A 20,124-nucleotide genomic window follows, 5' to 3' on the forward strand; every position below is an offset into this window, starting at 1 on the left:
ACAGAGACAGAGAGAGGGAGAGAGAGAGAGAGGGAGGGAGGGAGGGGGGAGAGAGAGAGAGAGAGAGAGAGAGAGAGAGAGACGAGGGAGGGAGGGGGGGGAGAGAGAGAGAGAGAGAGAGACGAGGGAGGGAGGGAGGCGTATATCAAACTTGGTCCAACGTTGAATTAAAATACGAGCAGCATCCCGTCTCCATCCTCACGTCACTGCAGAGTTGGTGTGTGAGGCGGTGCAGCCGGAGTTGGGCTTGGTGTGTGTGGTGCAAAGTCAGAGCAGCGCGCGTACACGAGCGCACACACGTATGTGTGAGAGTGTGTGTGTGTGTGCGTGCGCGTGTGTGTGTGCGTGTACTTCCATCTTTGTGAGGACCAGTTTTTCCATTAGAGGACATTTTGGGATAGTGAGGACATTTTGGGCCGGTCAGAGGACTGTTTAAACTTATATATGTATATATATATATTAGGGATTAGGTTTGTAATTAGGTTTATTTAAGGGTTAGGGTTGAGTTTAGGTAATTAGTTGCAATGTCAAGGTTAGGGTAAGGGGCTGAGGAATCCATTATGTCAACGAGTGTTGTCCTAACAAAGATCGGAGGAAAAGTCTGTCTGTCTGCTCTCATGCAGCAGCAGTCCTGCACACCAGCGGCATGATCTTAGTCTGTCCCCTGCAGGTGTTTCAGTGCAGAGACTGTAGATGTGGGAGCTATTGCTCTGAATTATTACTGTTTAATCACTGGTTGTCAAGTGTCCTCACTAATGCCATATATCAGAATCCTAAGTGACTTACTCGTGCAAGACGCATTTTTGTCTGCAACCACGACAGTCTCTGCAGGGTGCCCAGAAGCAGCAAAGTGAATATGTATTAAATTCTTTTTTGGCATTAGGGTTTATTGTCAGATTGATACTGGTGAAAATACAGGTTGACAAAGTGTAAATGCATATTACTGTATACATGGATCAAAGAAAAACAAATGTTGTGGTACGATATCCGTGCAGGGAGTATGATTGTCACTGTTTGCATCTTTATATGCATTGCAGTCAGACAGCAGAGAGTCAACGAGGGAAGGATCAGTGCAGACAGATCTTTATAACCTTATAGCATCTCAGGTTTAACATGGGCCACCTAAATATTACCCCGCCTACAGGACAAGGAGGTTGTGCTCTGCCTGACGATCAGACTTGCATCACAGGAATCATTCCCATCGTAGGTGCGCCAGCAGTTCAGAACACACTGTGCTCTATAAATGAAATGTATTATTATTATTATTATTATTATTACTATCTCTCTCACATGTTGATGTTACCAGGTAATGTCTGGCCCTGAACGTTAACAATTGCAGCTATTCCCAAACTTGCTCCAGTTGTAGCAGAAAGGAAGTCATGCAGGAAGTACTTTCTACCTGCACAGGAAATGAAGGGTAGGAAGGAGGGGGAAGGGAGATGATAAATCAGGCACGCCTGTGAGCGAAACATGCAGGAAAGTCTAAACAAAGAAACCATGGAGGCGGACAGACTGAAAGAAGAGTGAGAGCACCCAAAGGAGAAATTAAAAGTTTAAAGGTTTTGGTTTTTTGTTTTGGTTTTTTGGGGCTTTTTCCGCCTTTAATTTGACAGGACAGGTAGGTGAGAAAGGGGAGAGCGAGGGGGAAGACATGCAGGAAATCGTCACAGGTCGGATTCCAACCCTGGACCGTCTCTAATCTTTAATCTCTCCTGGCTGCCTCTATTTACCTGCCTCCTATCTTCCATGTTCATCTCCCTCCTTGGAAACCCCAAACAATTACACATTCATCCTCTTCACACACACATATTTTAATGAACTGAACTGAACTGGACACACAATCTTACACACACACACACACACACACACACAGCAGCGACCTCATGCTCCGTATGAACGGAAAGACTGATTATATTTGAGGTCCTTGTGTACCTTTGTTATTTGTCAAAGTTAAAAGACATTGATTTGGACTCTGGATCTAATTTGTATTATCATTGTTGTTGGAAAATCTTAAGTGATTTACCTATTTGATTATACTGTTATCCAGTTGAATATACTTTATTTGGTGAACCTTCTCTGATGTGTTGACTTTTGTTTTGTACCTTTTGTAGCCAGGGTTAGTAGACCAAATTATTTATGTAAAATATTTAAAATAGTGACATGAAAATAACTTTTTATTTCTCCTGTCTGGCGTCCAACGAGCAATTTGGTCATTCATAGTTTACCTACGCTACACAGTAATCAAGAGCTGGATACAATTATACTGAAGCAATTGTACTTGATTTGGTGCAAACACAGCAAACTTGATTGTTTTTTTGTTTACTGCCTCTCATTTAAACCACTGCAGCTTTCCCCACTTCTGTCTAAAATCAATAGCCTGTGAGGTTTCCAGCCCGGGCTATATAAAGCATCTACCATTATACCACATCACACCAGCGGAGTAAATGCCTAATAGCTACCTTTTTGGTTTACAGGTGATTTGATGAATGCTTTAAAAATGTATTTGTTGTCTTTCATATAGTGCTTGATAGCACACTCTGTTCTCCGGGCTGTAGTATGAAAGGGAATGGGATTTAAATCTACTGAAATAGTAGTTAAACTCCATTTTTAAGGACAAGCACTCTTTTTCAAGACATTAAAGTCACACTCTCTCCAGTATTGCTTACTCACTATGGGCGACTCTTACATTCCGCTAGATTAGCTGAGCAATACAATGTCAATGATGCACGCAGAGTGTGATTTGTTGGAACAGGGATGTGCATGCATTATATATTTATATATAGAGAGTATATGCGTGCTGGAATGGTCGAAATCATTACAGCATCCTATATAGACTGCTGCAACCAGCACAGCAGAACAGGCAACAGCGTCTGTGCTTATTGATCTGGATGTGATTTAATGCTTGGCATACAACTCTAATCTTTTTTCAGGACACAGTAAGTAGAACAACTGCACAATAAGTTCAATTAAGTCCAGTCGCATGAAAGAAAATACTGTCTGGATGGTTTTGACCTTTTCGCATACACCACAGTTAGTGTGTCGATTATAGATATGAAATCCCTGCCACTTGAAAAATGATCCAATTAGTTTCAGGCCACTCAAACATAAACTCAGCTTGCTCAAATGAAATTCTTGACATGCATGTACCAGAGGTGCCGCACTATCAACAATGGTCAGATGCAAAAGTATAGCCTAAATTGTAGCCTGCAATAAAGTATACTTCACTAAATTATCCATGCTGCTGAACCAGATAATGTACTGTACAAAAAGTATTGATGCAGTCAGGGAGGCTGAACCTAATTTTTCACTGTGAAAGAAACCGTCATCGCCAGGTTCATTCATGTCTTCTGTAAGCTGTCCACTTAATTTAGATAAAAAGGCAACATCCTCACCAAGAGTCTTACATTGGCAAACAAATCACCTATCCAAATCTTAGCCTCAATATCTTGATGGGACATCTAATGTGGGCCACTGATGTGCTCATCAGTAAAAACCCATTTGTCTATTGTCCTCTGCAAATGGCAGAAGTGCACCTTTATGAACAATGGTGCCATTGAAAGGTGTATTTTTCTTGTAACTATCTCTCTACTTTGCAAAGGAAAGCTGAAATAAAATGTACTTTTGGACAAGATAAGAATGAAAGACCTGTTTTCTGCTCTCAGACTAGATTACCTTCAACCAGAAGAAATATCACAATGCTCCACCCAGATGATAATACAGGCCCAAACATATGTCACAGTCGGAAACAACCACATTTCTCAGCCGTGATAAGCTTCCGACTCAAGTGATGAAAATAGAAGGGAAACTTTGCTGCAGTGATTTAAGAATTAAGATGATGTACTGTATTTTACCATTTTAATTACATATTTGGCTCTTAATGAGTTTGTTTGATGGTACAATGTGCCGGTGCGACTTTGCAGCCTCTACCTACGAATTTTTGGTTTCACAGAGGATAATAGAGTTTCCCTCGGCGAGGAGTTCCCCTGCACATATCTGACAGTATTTCAATAAGTGTTGGAATATTAGGAGAGCTTTCAGGTTATCATAGTACTCCCACTACGGGCATGCTTCCCACCCTTCACAGCAGCCAATGAGAACTGCTCAGGGACTCTCTCACTGCGTCTGACACTCAGCCTGTTTAGCGTGATTCAACTGAGTCTACATGTCAGCGGGCCTTTCCATAACTTCCTATGGTGCTTTAGTAGAAATGGCATTTATTAAGTGTCGACCATATGGTGGGTGCAATTAATAGCATGGTGCAGTTCTGGCAACGCTCCAAGAGGCAACACTGGCAATATGATGATCGAGAGAGACCTGCTAGTTAGTGAGATACAGTGCAGGCAAACGTTAGCACTGCTCAAAGTGATTAAAGGTTAGTGTTAAAATAGACTTCATGTGCAAATATTTCACAAAACCTAGACGCTCGATCACTTGTAAATACTAATCTATCAAAGTTAGTGAGCTAAACCTTGTTTTATATATATAGCAATATCTTGTTATAACTCACAGAATTGTGCACACAAGTTGTAAGCCTGAGGGAGTGGAGTGGCCTAAATACAGGCATATCCGGTGTTACACGTCGCCCTGCTCACAGGGAGCACACAGTTACAATCAGACACATCCACAGCGATCAAGTCATCAAGAGGGCCACTGACTTTACTCTTTAAGATTCAGTTTAAGCCACTGTCAAACGGGTAACATCAGATTTGCACCTTGCAAGTGTCTGCATCACCGTATTTCATTAAAGGCTGACATTCTCTCACAGCCATTATATTGAGAAAAGACAAGTGGGTTCCTGCATCATTTCTGAAGCGTTTATCAGCTATAAAGCAGAGCCAGCTATCTATTTTCTAACTCCTTAACTGATTATTAAAATGATACTTGTTTTGAGGATTGTGTCTTTACTTGGGAACTGAAAAGTGTGCGGTAGAAGGGCTCTGGTATATGCGCTGCATCATAATCCTTGGGCAGATAAATGAGGGTTGGCACTGGTTAATTAAGGATGAGAAATCCAGTTGTAAACAAATACTTTGTAGATCTGTGCCATTATTTAATCTGGGTCAGGGATTAGAAGGGAGCAAATGCAAAGTGTGAGTACGAGTTGTATGCATGTGATGGCCCCAAAGGCCCCGTTCCTGCTGGGTTGCCAGTCAGAGGAGGGGCTGAGCAGGGGATTGACTGCCAACCATATAATATGTTCTGAGCAGTCTCTCTCTCTCTCTCTCTCTCTCTCTCTCTCTCTCTCTCTCTCTCTCTCTCTCTCTCTCTCTCTCTCTCTCTCATTTAATTTGGGTGAACTTTGGTTGCGTTGTTCTTTTGGTTTCTTACATTTGTTTAAGTTAGTTTTGTTAAATAAATCAAGTTTTACTTTATTGAGTAATGTGTGTTCTCCACATCTTGTCCTTCCATTGAGCCGGGTCATGACAAATGGGGGCTCGTCCTTCAGATTTCGGTAGTATTAGTAGTTTTGATATACTTTTGAGGTGGAGTATCACACATGGCATTGGAGCAGTTATCTTATTCACTTTTTTGAGGTTAACCAGTAATGTTAAAATGTTTGATGTGGCATTGTGTCAACTGGTGTTCTCCTTCATGAGGTTTAGCAGCAGGTTCTCCTAGAGAGTCTTTTGCGGGGTGTTTTAGTGTGACGGAGAAAGTGGATAGAGCACCTGGCTCCGGATCACATCCACGGTTTCTTGGCAGTCGCTGTTCCATGCAGTTGCCTTTCAGTGCCGCTGGGCTACAATGAATAAATACCCGCCACAAGTATCTGTACGAAGATTAGGGTTGAGTTTAGTCAGTTGGTCTTTTTTTGTAGTTAGTTAGGGGGGGACTCCAGTTGCTTTTCTTTGGACACTTGTTGACTAATACAAAGGTTTGTTAAAATGTACCTCAATTTGATTATATAAGTTTTGTTTTATATAGGTAGATTTGGTTTGTGGTTATGGTCAACATTGTGGAAGACTTCATTGATTCTCCCTCAGTTGAGTTGCTGGAGCAATGTAACCATGAACAGCTGATGAAGATTGATCAGCATTATCATGTTGAAGTTGAACCCAAACGTACCAAGGAAAACTTGAGGAGCATCATAAAGGCTCACTTGCAAGAGTCTGGGGTGCTGATGAATGAGGGAGGTAAGGGTGTTGCTAATATTTCTGTGGTTGGATTAACATTTGAACAGCAGAAAGAATTGTTGTTACTGCAACAATCCGACTGCAGCACACTTTGTATTCATTTCACTACTTGCATTCAGCCAATATCATACACAAAGAAAAAGAAAAAACCCTGGGGCATACTGAGCAGTGGATTAACTGGGATTATTAAAACACATACCATAACCAAAACCATGGACAGCATGTAAAATGTCTACTTGTCGGGCAAAGTGGCTCCCAAGAGAAGTTTAATGTGTAACAACGAATACAAAAACATACTATACTTAAGATGAAATTCTGACATTGCTTTGAGTCATGTCACCCAACATTCGGGCTACAATAAGTGGTCTGAAGCTCCCCGAAAGGTAGAGAGAGATAAAAAGAGATTGCTGATTGCTGTAAAACTCAGTGGTAAAACCTTTCACGTTTCCTTCTCCCAAAGCTTCCTGTAAAACTCGAGAATTTACGGCTCACCATAGAGCTTCAGGTACAGAAAGTGCTTTGAGAACTGTGCCTCTAACAGTACAGGCCATTATTGGATTGCTCTTCATTTAGGGGACTTACTGTTTGATTTTAACCACTCAAATCTAAATCGGTGACATGTTTCACTTCTGCAGGTTACCTCATCATTCGAAGCAGCCCTGATCCTGCAGGGGTTTATGCTTCAGACCGAAACAAATGTGTTGAAGAGCAGAAACAAACAGAAGAAGGGAACTCAGGAACTGCTAGGGCACAAACCAGACAGAGTGAGAGTACGAAGTGCACAGGGACAGTGAATTCATCAGAATGAGAGTTTGTCACAGTGTTGAATGCTGAGAATAACAGTCCTTCCAGTCAGGGGATCACAAATTGTATAATTCAACCTAAGTGTGGCAAATTTCATGGCTATCCATCCAGTGCAGTTGTTTTGCAAGAAGGAACAACTGGGTTTCCTCTAATGCCACCTTGAAGTAAAAAAGAAATGCTGTTGTTCATGGTCTGAAGAGGATAGGTCAATCTATCAAACATTTGTTTGTGATATTTCAGTCTGGACCATGCAACTAGCATGGCTAAATTACATGCCGTCAATAAAGAGAGATACTTTTGGTCAAGTGAAACAGTGGATTTAGTTGATACTAACATATGTTGGTCTTAAAATAGTGTAATTTAATGAAAGTGAATGGGGGGCCTAATTAGGGAACTTAAGTATGTATATGCCAATTGGCAAGCCACCTACTGTAGCACATAGGTAATTTCCAATTTGTGTGCAGTACAGCCAAGTTATATAGTAAAATATTAAATGCAGTAAATCATGTGTATATGCCTTCATAAAGTCTGGATTTTATTACTAAATTTTGCATTATTAGGTGTTACAGGCTAAATTCCAACAGTGAATCTATAAATTATTAGAGAATGCATATTGGAGCTCTGCCATGGGAGGCCTTATAAGTAATTGATGGGGTTTTAAATCAATTTGAGATGTGCTGAGTGTTAAGAAGCTTAAACAGGTTAAAAACTAGGCTTTATAAGGAGACTTTGAATGGAGCCTGCCAGCAGAATTTCGAACAAACGGGTGACGATTTAAAAATGACTGTTACGCAAGTAGAAAGTCACAATAATCTAAACAGGATGTGACAAAGACATGAGAAAATTCTCAAATGACCCAGCTAAAGCTCTGCTGACTTTCACAGAGAAGCCTGCATGACTTAAATGATACTTCAACTGATCACAGTCACTCCCCATCCATCTTCACTAGGCTTCAGAGAATCTGCAACAAAAGTGGGGGTAAATCCCCAGAAATCATATTCAGCAAGCTGATACAGACGCAGAGCTGTGATCACAGCTCACACTGCATGTGATAACATTCAGAAATTATAATGCATGTGGATGAAATACCGAGTATTTCTCAAATAATCTTTTTAAAGTTAATCTTGCCTTATACCTTAAAAGATTGTGTTACACATTCATATAACATACAGTTTAATCGTATTTTCTTTGACGTATATTACTGAGTCTCCAACCATGGCCCAATGTGGACAGTTTGTAATAATCTATTTACACCAAACACTAAAGCAGCTGCTCTAGTTTGAGTGAAAATCTGCATTCCATACAGACATGATCTGACAGGTCCAGTATTAAAAAAAGAAAGATTCCCCTAATATAATATTGAGTGTGTACTTAAACTGCCACAAAGCGACCATCTCAAACTAATTTGCAAGAAAGAGCAGCAACGGAAACAAAACAATATTTTATAGAACAGATAGTCTGCAAATGAAAATGAAAAAAAAGATGAAAATCCGTTAATTAGGAAGCCTTAGTTGAACAGCATGTTGGTGACCAGGGGGAGCCAAGGTGCAGCAGCACAGATGAATATTAATGTCAATTTGATTAAACATCACCACGTTTTTAACTGAATATCCCACAGGCAAAGCGCTCACAGAACAAAACAAATGAGCCTGGCAATTTTAATTATCAATGTACTGTTTTCAAGACAGATTCCTTGTCTTTTTCCTGCCTGATGAGATCTCAACAACAGATGTTTTAAAGGAGAGAGCTAACAGAGAACATTAGTCTTTCTGCCCTTCAGCGGACTTTTGAATGATTTCCTCTTTACGTTACTTTGAAAACTGTGACGCAAATTTACGTCAAGGATATTGGATGCGATAACTTAATATTTCACTGTTGCACCAAACATTCAGTGAGAATTTTCAGAGGATGGGTTTTTCCAGTTTTCCTATTCCACTAATCGATGAACCAGGGAGCCCCTGATGGTTTTTGAAATGCATATTAGGTGTTTGAGTTTTGCATTATATGTATGAGTGCATTAAAGGTTAAAATTGGACTGATGACACTGAAAGATATACAGATGAGGGACTCAGGATTCATATATATTTTATAAGAGCAGGTAATTCAAGCAAAGGCCAAGACCTTTTTTATGAGTCAGTTGCACTGTGGTAATTCAAAATGATGAGCCGCCTCTACAACATTTGTTTATTCATTCACGCATCTGGTAAACACTGCCGACATCTCAGCGCTGCAATTCCAAATTGCACTGATCATCCCAAAGGGGAAGTGCAATTACAGCACCAAACAAGGTGACTGATTGACACAACAGGAGACTTTATCATTCATGGAAAACAAGAGATTTACTGCTGGCATTTTGAAAAGAAGCCATGTGTCCGCATCACTTGCCTTCCTTTTCTGAAGACTTGTTTCCCGTATTGCTCTGAAAATCTGAACTAAATAGATAAACGTCAGAAAGGGTGCTGCTTGTTCTTGGTTTGCCTCAATTCTCAGCTGAAAACAAAGACTTGCGTACGATGATGACCAGTGATGAATTTTTTTCTTTCTATGATGAATCTCAAAACTTGATGCTTAGTCATCTACTCCCATCACTGCAGAGATGTCACAACAGCAACAGTAAATCCCTTAGCCTACGCCAAGGGTAACGCATTACAGTTGCTTGAAGACAGTTCAGTGCACTGGAAACCCCCCCCCCCCCAAAAAAACAATGCCCCACATTGCCTGCATCTATAAATTGGGTTACTTTTGCTGCATTTCCTTTCACTGCTCCTCCATGGCTGCTGTTCCACTCTGCAGCGTGGCCGGCCACATCAGCACACAACCAGGCAACAGGCTCTCGTGCGGCATGCAGCACTTTGCAGACACCCGTAACTCCCTCAGACACAGATCCATGTCACCTCTGACTGCCGGCCTGCCCGTTTGAAACAGTGTAATATCAAAATCCAAAATGCTGACTTCATGTGGGCACTGAAGACACAATGTTTTTTGTGGTTTGTAATCCTGTAATCTATTTTATGAGTGCATTTTACCAGTTATTAAATAGTCAGCAAATAAAAATGCATATTACTGGGATGCTCCAAATAACACATCTGAGGAGCAGCTACATGTCCTTGAGAGGAAAAACACAGTGGTAATAATTGACCAGTCTTCAGGATCTCTGCAGTTTATTCCAGTCACTGACTGTTGCAAGTCTGAATGAGGACTGGACCCAAGAGGACTCCACTTTGGGGACATTTGGCAAAGTGTGACAGAATGTATCAGAGGCAGAGAATAAAGTTTTCACATCTCAGACAGATGAAGTCTGACTTTGGCTAAGGCCAGATATCAGTAAATAAAACATGGTTTGCATAGTGCACACTGTACTGCATCTCTGCTCTGAATATTACTTCAACATAATCTAGCGAAAGGAAGTTGATCTGGACTGTGCAGAAATTTAGCACCAAGTAAATGCCCTGTGGCGCCTTTTTCTAGTCCCAGGTTATTTGTAAAAATTTGTTTCTGTGTTTTATATAATAATTATTTGATATATTCATGGTTAAATATTAATATTTATAAATATGGTGATATTCAACAATAATGAGGTAATAAATCATCTCTTGAAAATGAACCAGTACCACCGAGTGTCAGGGCAATTCTTTCCACAGCATCCAAAGAGTGGAAAGGAACCTGCGGGTCTGGGCATTTTGATTATGCTAGAAACATACGTTGCGCCTTGATGCAGACACTTGATGACAGGCAGGGCTGATAACAGCAGATGTTCTGATTTGACATGCTACACTCTGACGGCACAGTATCAGCCTCAGAACTACAAGCAATAAGATTCTCACACACACACACACACACACACACACACACACACACACACACACACACACACACACACACACACACACACACACACACACACACACACACACACACACACACACACACACACACACACACACAATGACCATCAATTCGAAATGGTGGCCAGTGAAGCTTAGCTAAAGTAACTGGTTAAGATTCACTGGTAATATTCCTACAGACATGAAACACTGTAAATGTAGATATAAGAGTCATTTGTTTAATTCTGAATTAATAATAAGATTGTTCAGGAGCTTATTGATCACTTTTTATTATAAAGTTTATTTCATGTCCTGTCTGGATTGCAGTGCTCTACTAAATTATTCACCAGTTACCACGGTGTTGTCTGGCTGCTGATCTACTCTCACGACACTGCCGAGGCAATGATGGTATCTACAGTAAATGCATTTATTGAGGCTATATACCATAACATCTATTATTGCAACCCTCAACGGAGCAACACATTTTCCCCCAGCAGGAAAGTTTTCACCAGAATCCTTGTCCTCATGTTTGTTTGCGTTTGTGGAAAAACACAGTGCAGCATTAAAAGTTTCTGGACATGATTCATATTTAATAAATAACACATGAATTAAGCCTGATAGATAGCAGAATCTTTTTCACTACATCCCACACTCGCATCCCAGTTTAAAGTTGCAGATAAGAAACACTTGTATAAACCTACCCAAATCATACTTTTCTTTAATGTCTCCGATATTCCGATGAAGAAACCGCCTTGGACAAAGTGTGACCTAAACAAATGATGGAAATCACATCTTTGACAATATCGCCCTCTGCTGGTTGTAATCTGCACATGAGAACACATGATTGCCTCGACATTAAGGATGGCTGCATTCCACGGCTGATGCTGATCTGAAGAACATCATAAAAAAATGTAAATTGTCAAAAAAGATATGATGTTAAATTGGGTGTCTCTTTTCATTAAAAGTATCCACTATGACGTATGTAAGTCTAGACTACACATAATTCCTTCAGTCAACAATGACATTATTGATTTTTGGATGATAGACTTAAAATACAAATACAATACAAATTGAAATATTTCAATGCCTTTCGTGCTGTTATTCAAACTATCAGGGATCATATATAAGCAATAGTGCACAACTGAAATGCAATAATATATATTTTTAATTAAATTTAAGGCATTAATCCTGTACCTGCCATGATGAATCACCTCTCAAGCGTCGAGTGTGTCCCTGCAAATAATTTTGGATGTCGTAAAAAAGTAGAGTAGCGCAATCTGGACTTTATTAGTATTTTGACTCCGCTCTCCCTCAGTTCTCCATGAGGTGTTCTTACCTTACCCAGAGGCTACAAACTACGTGCTATTGCTAAATTTATTAGCTCTCATGACATGACAAATAGCACAATTATCTAGTTCATCATGATGTTTGTCACCGTCAACCCTGCAAAGGCAAAGTCATTTCAAAATTGACCTCCCTGAACTTAAATAGAAAATATTGATTTCTTTCCATATTAAATCATCAGGGTCTCCCTAATTGTTGATGTGTTATATAAAGAGAAACAGGGTAGACGCAGCAATCCCAGTAAAACTTGCTTTACAAGTGTAACTTTCTCAGCAGCCTCTACGGACCCTAGTAACTCCTGTGATTTGTTTTTCAAATTATTCACTTATTGTGAAACTCTTATATCACGTGTCGTATCAAATTAGAACATTTCTCCACGACTATTTCCCCCCAGACCAAATTGTTGACGACCATGGAATTTGAACAATAAAAAAATACTTTATTATAGGCTACATTGAAAAGTAAGACATAAGCCTCTGAATAGCAAAGGAATACTCAGACCATCACATGAACTTCAACAGTACAGACTATATTCACATTAGCAGGACAAGTTCCATGTCAAGCTGTATTTTTCCCAGCAGGCTTCAAATAATTAATTTAGGAAGATTTCACAAACATTTGTACAATATGTTGATTGGTGTTCCAGTGTTCTCTGTTATTAAAAGTCATGCTGGAGAGGACTATGGTATCACTGCTTTTTGTGTCTGCACTAAATACCAGTTATTCTTCTTATACACCCAGCAGCTAATGTGACATGCATATTTTCCTGGTGTTTGGCTTGAACAAATTGCTTCCACTGGCTGTATTTTCTTGGCTCCTGAATCATTAACACTGCCCACCTTTTGTACAAATGAAGGTGTTTTCACTGCCTCCGGTGACTCATCTTCAGGTATCAGCTGTGCAGACTGTCTGTGGATGGACCCACGCTGTTATTCTCTCCCTCCTCCTCCTCCGCAGAGTCCTCAGAGCTGTGTACCACTGCAGCACTGAGAGTGTGGAGCTGGTCCAAAACAGACAGGAGTCTCTCTGAGGGGACATGGGCCGTCACTCATTCCAGTCATATCTGTGTAAATGTTAGGACTTTAAAAAAAACAGAGCAATGAGCGAGTTGGTGCACTTCTTACCGTCTGCAGGTAGTTGGACTCTAGCTCGCAAAGAGCTGCTCCTCTCTGAAGGTTTCTGTTGTCGTTTCCTGGGAGGAGCAGGGTATTGTGAAGCCGCTGTGTGGAACCTGTGTGTCGGCACTCGCTCAGCAACAGTGGCCTGGAAAAGGTTCAGGTCATATGAGGTCATCAACACTTATGAAAACAGAAACAACTGTTGTTTGCTTTAAGAAAGAATTACCATCAGTGGGTTTCTATCCTTCTCCATCTCCCTCGGTAGTGTGTCCTGAACTTCTGTGTCTGTGTGTGTACCCCCGAAATAGTGAGTCGCCCTCATCTCATCCTGTTTCCTTGCTGCCTCTCTCTCAAACTGCCTCAAAGTCATAACTGCAACAGACACAGACAGTACAAAGGCCATTGGGAAATGCTGCCATATACTGCGTAAACAATCCCAAACATATTAGTCCACAGGCTTCTGAGAGATGAGCTAGCATGGTGTTAATCCTGCTACCTGCTTTGGTGTGCTCTCTCCTGGCCGTATTGACTTGAACCTCCAGCTCCCTCAGCTTCTCAGCACAGCGGTCCTCAATCTCAGACACGCTCTGCTGCAGGGCTGAAGGGGAATAAAAACACTGTTTCCTCAATTCAGTATCTCACACAAACGAGGGAAAAGGAGTCTAACGCTGTATTTGTATGTTTTTTTGGAGGATGGATCTTAAACCATCGGTTAGCAAATTTTCATAGACAGCGAGATCTCTGATTGAGCAATCCAAATTATCAGTTACCATGGTAGCACATTACAAACAGACACCTTTATTCAATTTTTAGACGGAAGCTAATGGCAAACATTTTTTGGGTCTTTTGTTACAATGAAGGCTGATGGACAAACAGTGAAGCATGTTAACGTAGCATTTAAAAGAAAAGCATAATCAAAGAGCGTTGATCCGATGTCTGCATCATTCCAGTGGCTATAATCCCTGCTTTTTTAAATTATCACCTGTATGTGAAAGGAGTCGCTCACAGTAACAAAGCCAAAGAGAAATTTATAGAAATAGACGTTACAGTTCCTTTCAGCTCTGTAGAGCTTTGTAGCAACTTGAGGATCATCATTTTAGTTTCCTGCCTTGCAACTTAACTGGTCTGGTTCACTCACAGCGGGAAGCTGTTTTCATCAAAAATCACCACCTTGACACTGTGTCCAGTATTGAATGGCAGATTAACAAAGTAAGCGACTTGTTGGTGAAAATAGTGGTGCATTTAGCAACTTAAGGGCCTGATATGTACCCTCAGGAGGAGTTGGTGGAACGACTATGGTCAAGGTGCTCTTGAGTACGTCACTTGAACCTCTCCACTGAGGCCACCAAGCAGAGGGGAGTGGCAGCCTGATCCCCGGTATGAATATAAGAAGAATATGATGAAGGATATTTCTGAGAAAGAGCAGGGGTGTTCACTCTCCTTTCTCCACATAAATCAAGGCTGAAAAACTGTTAAGCGGCTTAAGGTGGCTGCTGCCTCACCCTGCTCGCCGTGCTCCTGCTGGGTGAGAAGCTCTGAGCGGAGTTTCTCCAGGTTGACCTTGCTCTCTTCCAGCTGGGCCTGGATGTGCTGCAGACTCTGCTCGGCCTCCTCTCTCCCGACTGCCGCCTGCCTGACCTCCTCCCAGCTCTGCTCCAGCTCCTGCTGCTGCTGCCTCCGTTTGCTTTCATCTGAGGAGGAGGTGCAAAGTGAACTGAGACGTGCGTTGCCAAAAAATCTACAGTCAACCGATGTTCCAGTATCATTTGTCGTGATTTGTAAGAGTGCTCACACTGTTCTTTCAGATCAGCCAAAGCTTTCTCGATGAGCTCCGGGGTTCTTTTGAGCTCCCGTGTGAGCTTGTCTCTCTCTTCGCACCCCAAACTCAGCTCTGTCTTGAGGTTTGTCAGGCTGCAGGGCAACGCAGACAAGATGGCAGAGCAAATAAAGGAACAGGGAGTCGTGCAGAGAGGGTGAGAAAAGACACAATGTATAACGAAGCAAGCCTAACTCTTAACAGCCAGAAAAGAACTGCTTTTGTATGTAGACTTCATAAAAAAACTGTCATATTTTGATATCCTGATACTGTGTATGCCAAACATAATCTTGCTAATATTACAGAATTGACTTCAACATTCAATGTTACTCTGCCTCATTTCCAACCAAACAAATCTGAAACAGAGAGTTTTGTAAAACATAAAAACATATACATTAAGTATACAAATGTAATGTGAAAAACATTGGTAGACCAAATAATTATTTGAATTAGTGCTGAAGGGGTTTAGTGGATTAAATACTTTCCTAATTGTACCAGTAATGATTAATTCAATTGTCATTTAACCACTTAACCAGTAAAAATTGCTAAAATGACCTGCTATTTACATCTTGAATACAAATAAGTAAATGACTGATCAGTTAATTGAAAATATATAATGAAACCTTGTACTGTACTCGTCAGCATCCTGTTCTGCCTCTTTACTGGCCTGCTGAATTTTCTGCAGAGCCACTCTCCTCATGATCAAACCTGTAAAGCAAACACACTGTCGTGTCTTTACTCAGAAAAAAAAAAAACCCAAAAGTGAAGCATTGCAATCATCCCATTAACCTCCAGTGCTAACACACCTTGGATTGTCTCCACTCGTCTTTTAGCGAAAATTAGCCTCTGGGTGAAAGTGTTGAGCCTCGTTTGAGCTGCGTCCACTTCCGCCACCTTGCTTTCAAATGCCAGACGGAATCTGTGAGGCACAGCCAAAATGATTGTTATCTGTGATAACATGGACTGTTTTGCATTTCCCTTCTATTCTTCAAATATTCTTCCAATTTGTTTTACCTGTGCACGGCCTCTGTCAGGAGTTGAAGTTCAGCCTGTGATTTCTGGCTCTCTGACTTGAGCTGAGAATTTGCCTTGTGAGCCTGTGCCAAGTCCTGTTTCATTGTCTGGTTAGAAAAACGCACATCAACATGATCTTACACAAATCCACAATGATGCACGGTTTTGAAAAAATGTCTCAGTGGCCAGCTGCAGTTCCTAAAACCTCAACCGCTCTCAGAAGCTAGCAAAGTTTTCATTTAGTCAGCATCCTCTGCTGGTGTTTATCACTTCCCTAATCAGCCCCAAATTTATTGTGCATCATCAAAATTTCAGACAGCCACGTAAATCACATCACTTGCTCTGGTACTAACCTCCTTTTCCACTCTCTCCATGTCCAGCTCAGCTATCCTGTCATCCAGACAGTGCTGGAGGACACTAGCTCGGTGCTGTTCCTGCTGGAGCTGCTGCTCCAAGGATCCAAACTAAGACACACAGCGGTACGTTACCACACATTAAACACAGTTTCAAACACACCTGACATGATGGTACCGTGGTTTACAAGCAGATTATTGTTTTTTAATACTTTTGAAAAGAGTTGATCTTTTTCTCCTCGTAATTCAATGTCCTTGGAGCGAAGTTGAACACATAACTTGAACACCTTCTCTCTCCAGAGCTGAATCACTTGAAGGCTTTCACATCCATTCTTCACGTGTGGGTCTGCAGAGGTCTATTAGAGAACACGCACGCACACACACATACAAACGCCAAATACTTCACATCAATCATGGACAATTATTGCATACAAATAAGCATTACTCTAGAGCTTTTGAAATTTTGTTTTTTTTCTTTCTTCCCACAAAGAATGCAAACACACCCCATGTGTCAAGAGTTCTTGTTATGTTAAGAACACCCACCTCCTTCACCATTTTCTCTTCCTGAAGGGCGAGTATCTCATTCACAGAGTTAAGCCTGATTGTCAGAAGCTCTGCTGTCATCTGAAGAGCTGCCTTTTCTTTATTCAGCCTCTTCAAAATGTACAAGATCAGAATTTTAAAAAAAGTACATATAAACGATGAATTATTATGCATGCTAATTTAGTAATTAATCTCCTCCACCATTCTTCCTTTACTGAATAGAACAACATTTAAAAGTGTTTTCCAATGCAAATGCTTTATAATGGGCAGATGGAAAAAAAGTGTCCACCTCAACCGCTTCATTTAATTGTTCCTTCTCCCGTTTCTCTGGGGCAAGCTGGCCGATGTAATTTCTGAGGCTGTGCAGTGTTGCGGATTGTGTTTCAAAAGCCTGTCCCATTTGGCTGAAAAATAAACAACATCCCTGAATCAAGTGAATCCGACTACAAATGTAGGAAAGACGTTCAGATCTCTAGCAGTTGCAGATTGAATATGGCACCTTAAATGTTGTTTCAGCTCATCTCTCTCAGTAGATAACTCTGTCAGAGTGTTTTTTAGCCGCAGCACTTCAGAGGTTATTGATTGAAGTCTTTCCTGTAGTTCACTGTTTGTTTTCCTGGCTGCACCCAACTCTGCAGAGTGGGCAGCATTCAACTGTTGCAGCTGAAAGTTAAGAGAGACATTAAAATTGACATTTTGAGACACATACAAATAATGGTGTAATGACTTATTAATCCCCAAGGAGAAGTTGTCCTTGCAGTTGTTTCCATCCAGATGAAGATCAGGACAGCCCTGAGCTATGTGCCCAGTGTTCGGCTCAAGGATAGCATGTCCTGGCTGATATAGGTTCTTATATGCTGGGCCAAGACCCTAAGACAGGTCACCTAATGTAAATCACTATGTAAACGACCTTTGATGGTTTAGATTTGCTTGCGCACACACCTCCACCTCTTGCTTCCTCTGCATTTCCTCCAAGTGTTCTGACAGTCTCAGAGTCTGCTGTTTGGCCTCCTCCTCAGCCTGTGACCTGCCCATTTCAGCCTTCAGAGCGAGCTCCCAGGCTTCCTCTTTCCTCCTCTCTACATCTCTGCTCAGCCTTGCAATTTCCTCATCAGACTCGCTTTTTAGTCTTTCAAGCTGCAACAAACAGAAATGTTAGACATGGGAGGAATATTGACATGTGGAACTTATCTGTGAAACTTGCTAAATTTAAACCTCCAGTTGACTATGGAAGACTGTACTAAAAATAGCAGGCCGAAAACCTCTAAAATAAGTTATAAGAAGCCAGTAACTCTCAGGTGAATTTTGGTGTTGAAATGAAATATTTCTACCGTAAATAACATTACCTGTGAGCTTATTTTCTCCTTCTGCGCATTACTCTGAAACAGTTCCCCTCTGATTTGGCTGAGTTCAGTCTTAGCCTTACATAGCTCTTCACGATTTGCATCCAACTCAAGGCTCTGTCTGTGATTCAAAGGTTACACCAAGTTAAGCTTGCACAAAATAATGAATCACTAAACTCTGAAATGTTTCAAAACATAGAGAGGGTCAAACCCAACTGTAAAAATGGCATGGCTGCACAATAACATATAAACATATCTCCTAGTACCTGTTCAGGGTGCCGTCTCTGTCTCTAATCTCTTCTCTGTGTCTTCCTGCACTCTCCCTCAGGGCCTCGACCTGCCCCTTCAACCTCTCAACTTCGGCCTTGTGCTTCTCGGACTCCAGACGCCACTCTGACTCCCATCTCGACCACTGATCACCTCTCTCTGCTGATCTGTTTGAGGAAGGTGACTATTCATGTATTCAAAATGTCAACAAACTGACGGACGAGAATAGCATGTCTGACTTCATAAAACATACTATACCTTCCCCGTGGGTCTGACAAATGAGCCACAGGGGTCTTCCCTCTGATGCTGTTTTCTTGTAACATCATAATCCGCTGATTTTCCTTCCTGAGCTCCAAGATTTCCTGTTGGGCCTGAGTGATGGCGAGCCATGGATTGGCAGGACTGGGGTCCCCTGATGGTACTGAGGGTACGCCTGGGTTTGTCCAGGAGATGGGCGGCGGTGTCCCTGTGACTTGAACGCATCTGTGTGCTCCAGCAGACTGGATACTCGATGCAAAATGCGATGGGGGTACCAGGTCCTCTTGGGCATTGCCTACATCACATGAAACTATCGTTGAAGTGAGTCCAGGTGTTAGCTAGACTAGTTCTCTGATGTTTACAAAGGCAGTGTCCTTTCAAGAAGATTAGCAACATGACAACTTCCTCACCTCCATGCAACCTCTCGTCTTGTTAATTATTCGCTAACACTGGAGCTGACAAGTGCAGACTAGTTAGGCTAGTGCGTTGAGCTAAAGAGGTTTTCATCGTAGGCTAACGTAAGCTAACATCATCTTGAACCCGACATTTGCTTGAACATACGAGCAAATGTTTTTTTTTTAAACCCACAGAAGAGACAACTTACTCGGAACAGGGGGTGAGGTGAAATCAGTGGGCACTATGAGCCTTTCTGTCCTCAAGCCACGTCTCTCCATTTCCCACAGAGGAGAGCAACAACTCGATCGTTTGAACAGTCCGGAATTGTTTGGTTGTTCTGTCAACGTTCACTCTCCCGCGTGTCACGTCACAAGTCGTTGCCTTAGTTACAGGTTGCAGCGGCAACCTTCCGGGACTCGCTTTGGCAAGTTTCGCTGGCTGGCGTTTAGGTGCTCAAACTCCGCGTCAGCGAAATCACAAACACTTGCCCCATCCCGGCAAATATTTCTGTTCATGAACTTAGTTTACGTGAAATCATGTGTCAAACCCAAATGCTACACATAACAGCCGCGCAATGCATCACGGGAAAGTGGAAGGCAAAGAAAGTACGTTAGTTACATTGGTAATTTCTTCCCTGAGTCGTGTCTTGCAGGTTGTATTTCCTCCCAGGGTGCCTTCTAAACTCGCAAGGTTGATCTATTGGTATACAGTATTATTAGTAAATCTATCTGGTATACATACCTGTTGGTTTGGGGCAGAGTATAGTCTATTAAATAGACGACAAATACTAAAAGATGGGCATTCATATCAATGACCATTTTTCTATTATATGCATATTTGAAGGTTTGCATTTTGAATAGCTCAGTCATTTATTAATTTATTGACATCAAACCACCTCTTATATGTCTGT

The 20,124-nt window shown here is 41.4% G+C and overlaps 1 protein-coding gene across 4 annotated transcripts; it reads right to left on the reverse strand.

Moving 5' to 3' along the window:
* Positions 1-12,521: 12,521 nt before the first annotated feature.
* On the reverse strand, positions 12,522-19,802 carry cchcr1 (coiled-coil alpha-helical rod protein 1). 4 transcript variants are annotated; one of them, XM_035626667.2, is made up of 19 exons: positions 19,423-19,799; positions 18,819-19,113; positions 18,560-18,727; positions 18,297-18,414; positions 17,893-18,087; positions 17,450-17,613; positions 17,240-17,354; positions 16,951-17,061; positions 16,620-16,763; positions 16,408-16,518; positions 16,055-16,161; positions 15,847-15,959; positions 15,664-15,748; positions 15,017-15,135; positions 14,727-14,915; positions 13,721-13,822; positions 13,451-13,596; positions 13,231-13,369; positions 12,522-13,132 (listed from the first exon to the last, which is right to left on the reverse strand). In XM_035626667.2, exons 1-19 carry the CDS (start codon positions 19,490-19,492, stop codon positions 12,999-13,001), a joined length of 2,625 nt encoding a protein of 874 aa, XP_035482560.2. In that variant the 5' UTR covers positions 19,493-19,799; the 3' UTR covers positions 12,522-12,998. The 4 variants fall into 4 exon arrangements, with proteins under 4 accessions (XP_035482560.2, XP_047186497.1, XP_047186496.1 ...); XM_047330541.1 differs by having other exon boundaries at positions 16,695-16,763; positions 18,819-19,128; XM_047330540.1 differs by having other exon boundaries at positions 18,819-19,128.
* Between the last annotated feature and the right edge of the window lie 322 nt (positions 19,803-20,124).

Source organism: Scophthalmus maximus, chromosome 2, assembly GCF_022379125.1.
Source record: "Scophthalmus maximus strain ysfricsl-2021 chromosome 2, ASM2237912v1, whole genome shotgun sequence".
Lineage (NCBI taxonomy): Eukaryota > Metazoa > Chordata > Actinopteri > Pleuronectiformes > Scophthalmidae > Scophthalmus > Scophthalmus maximus.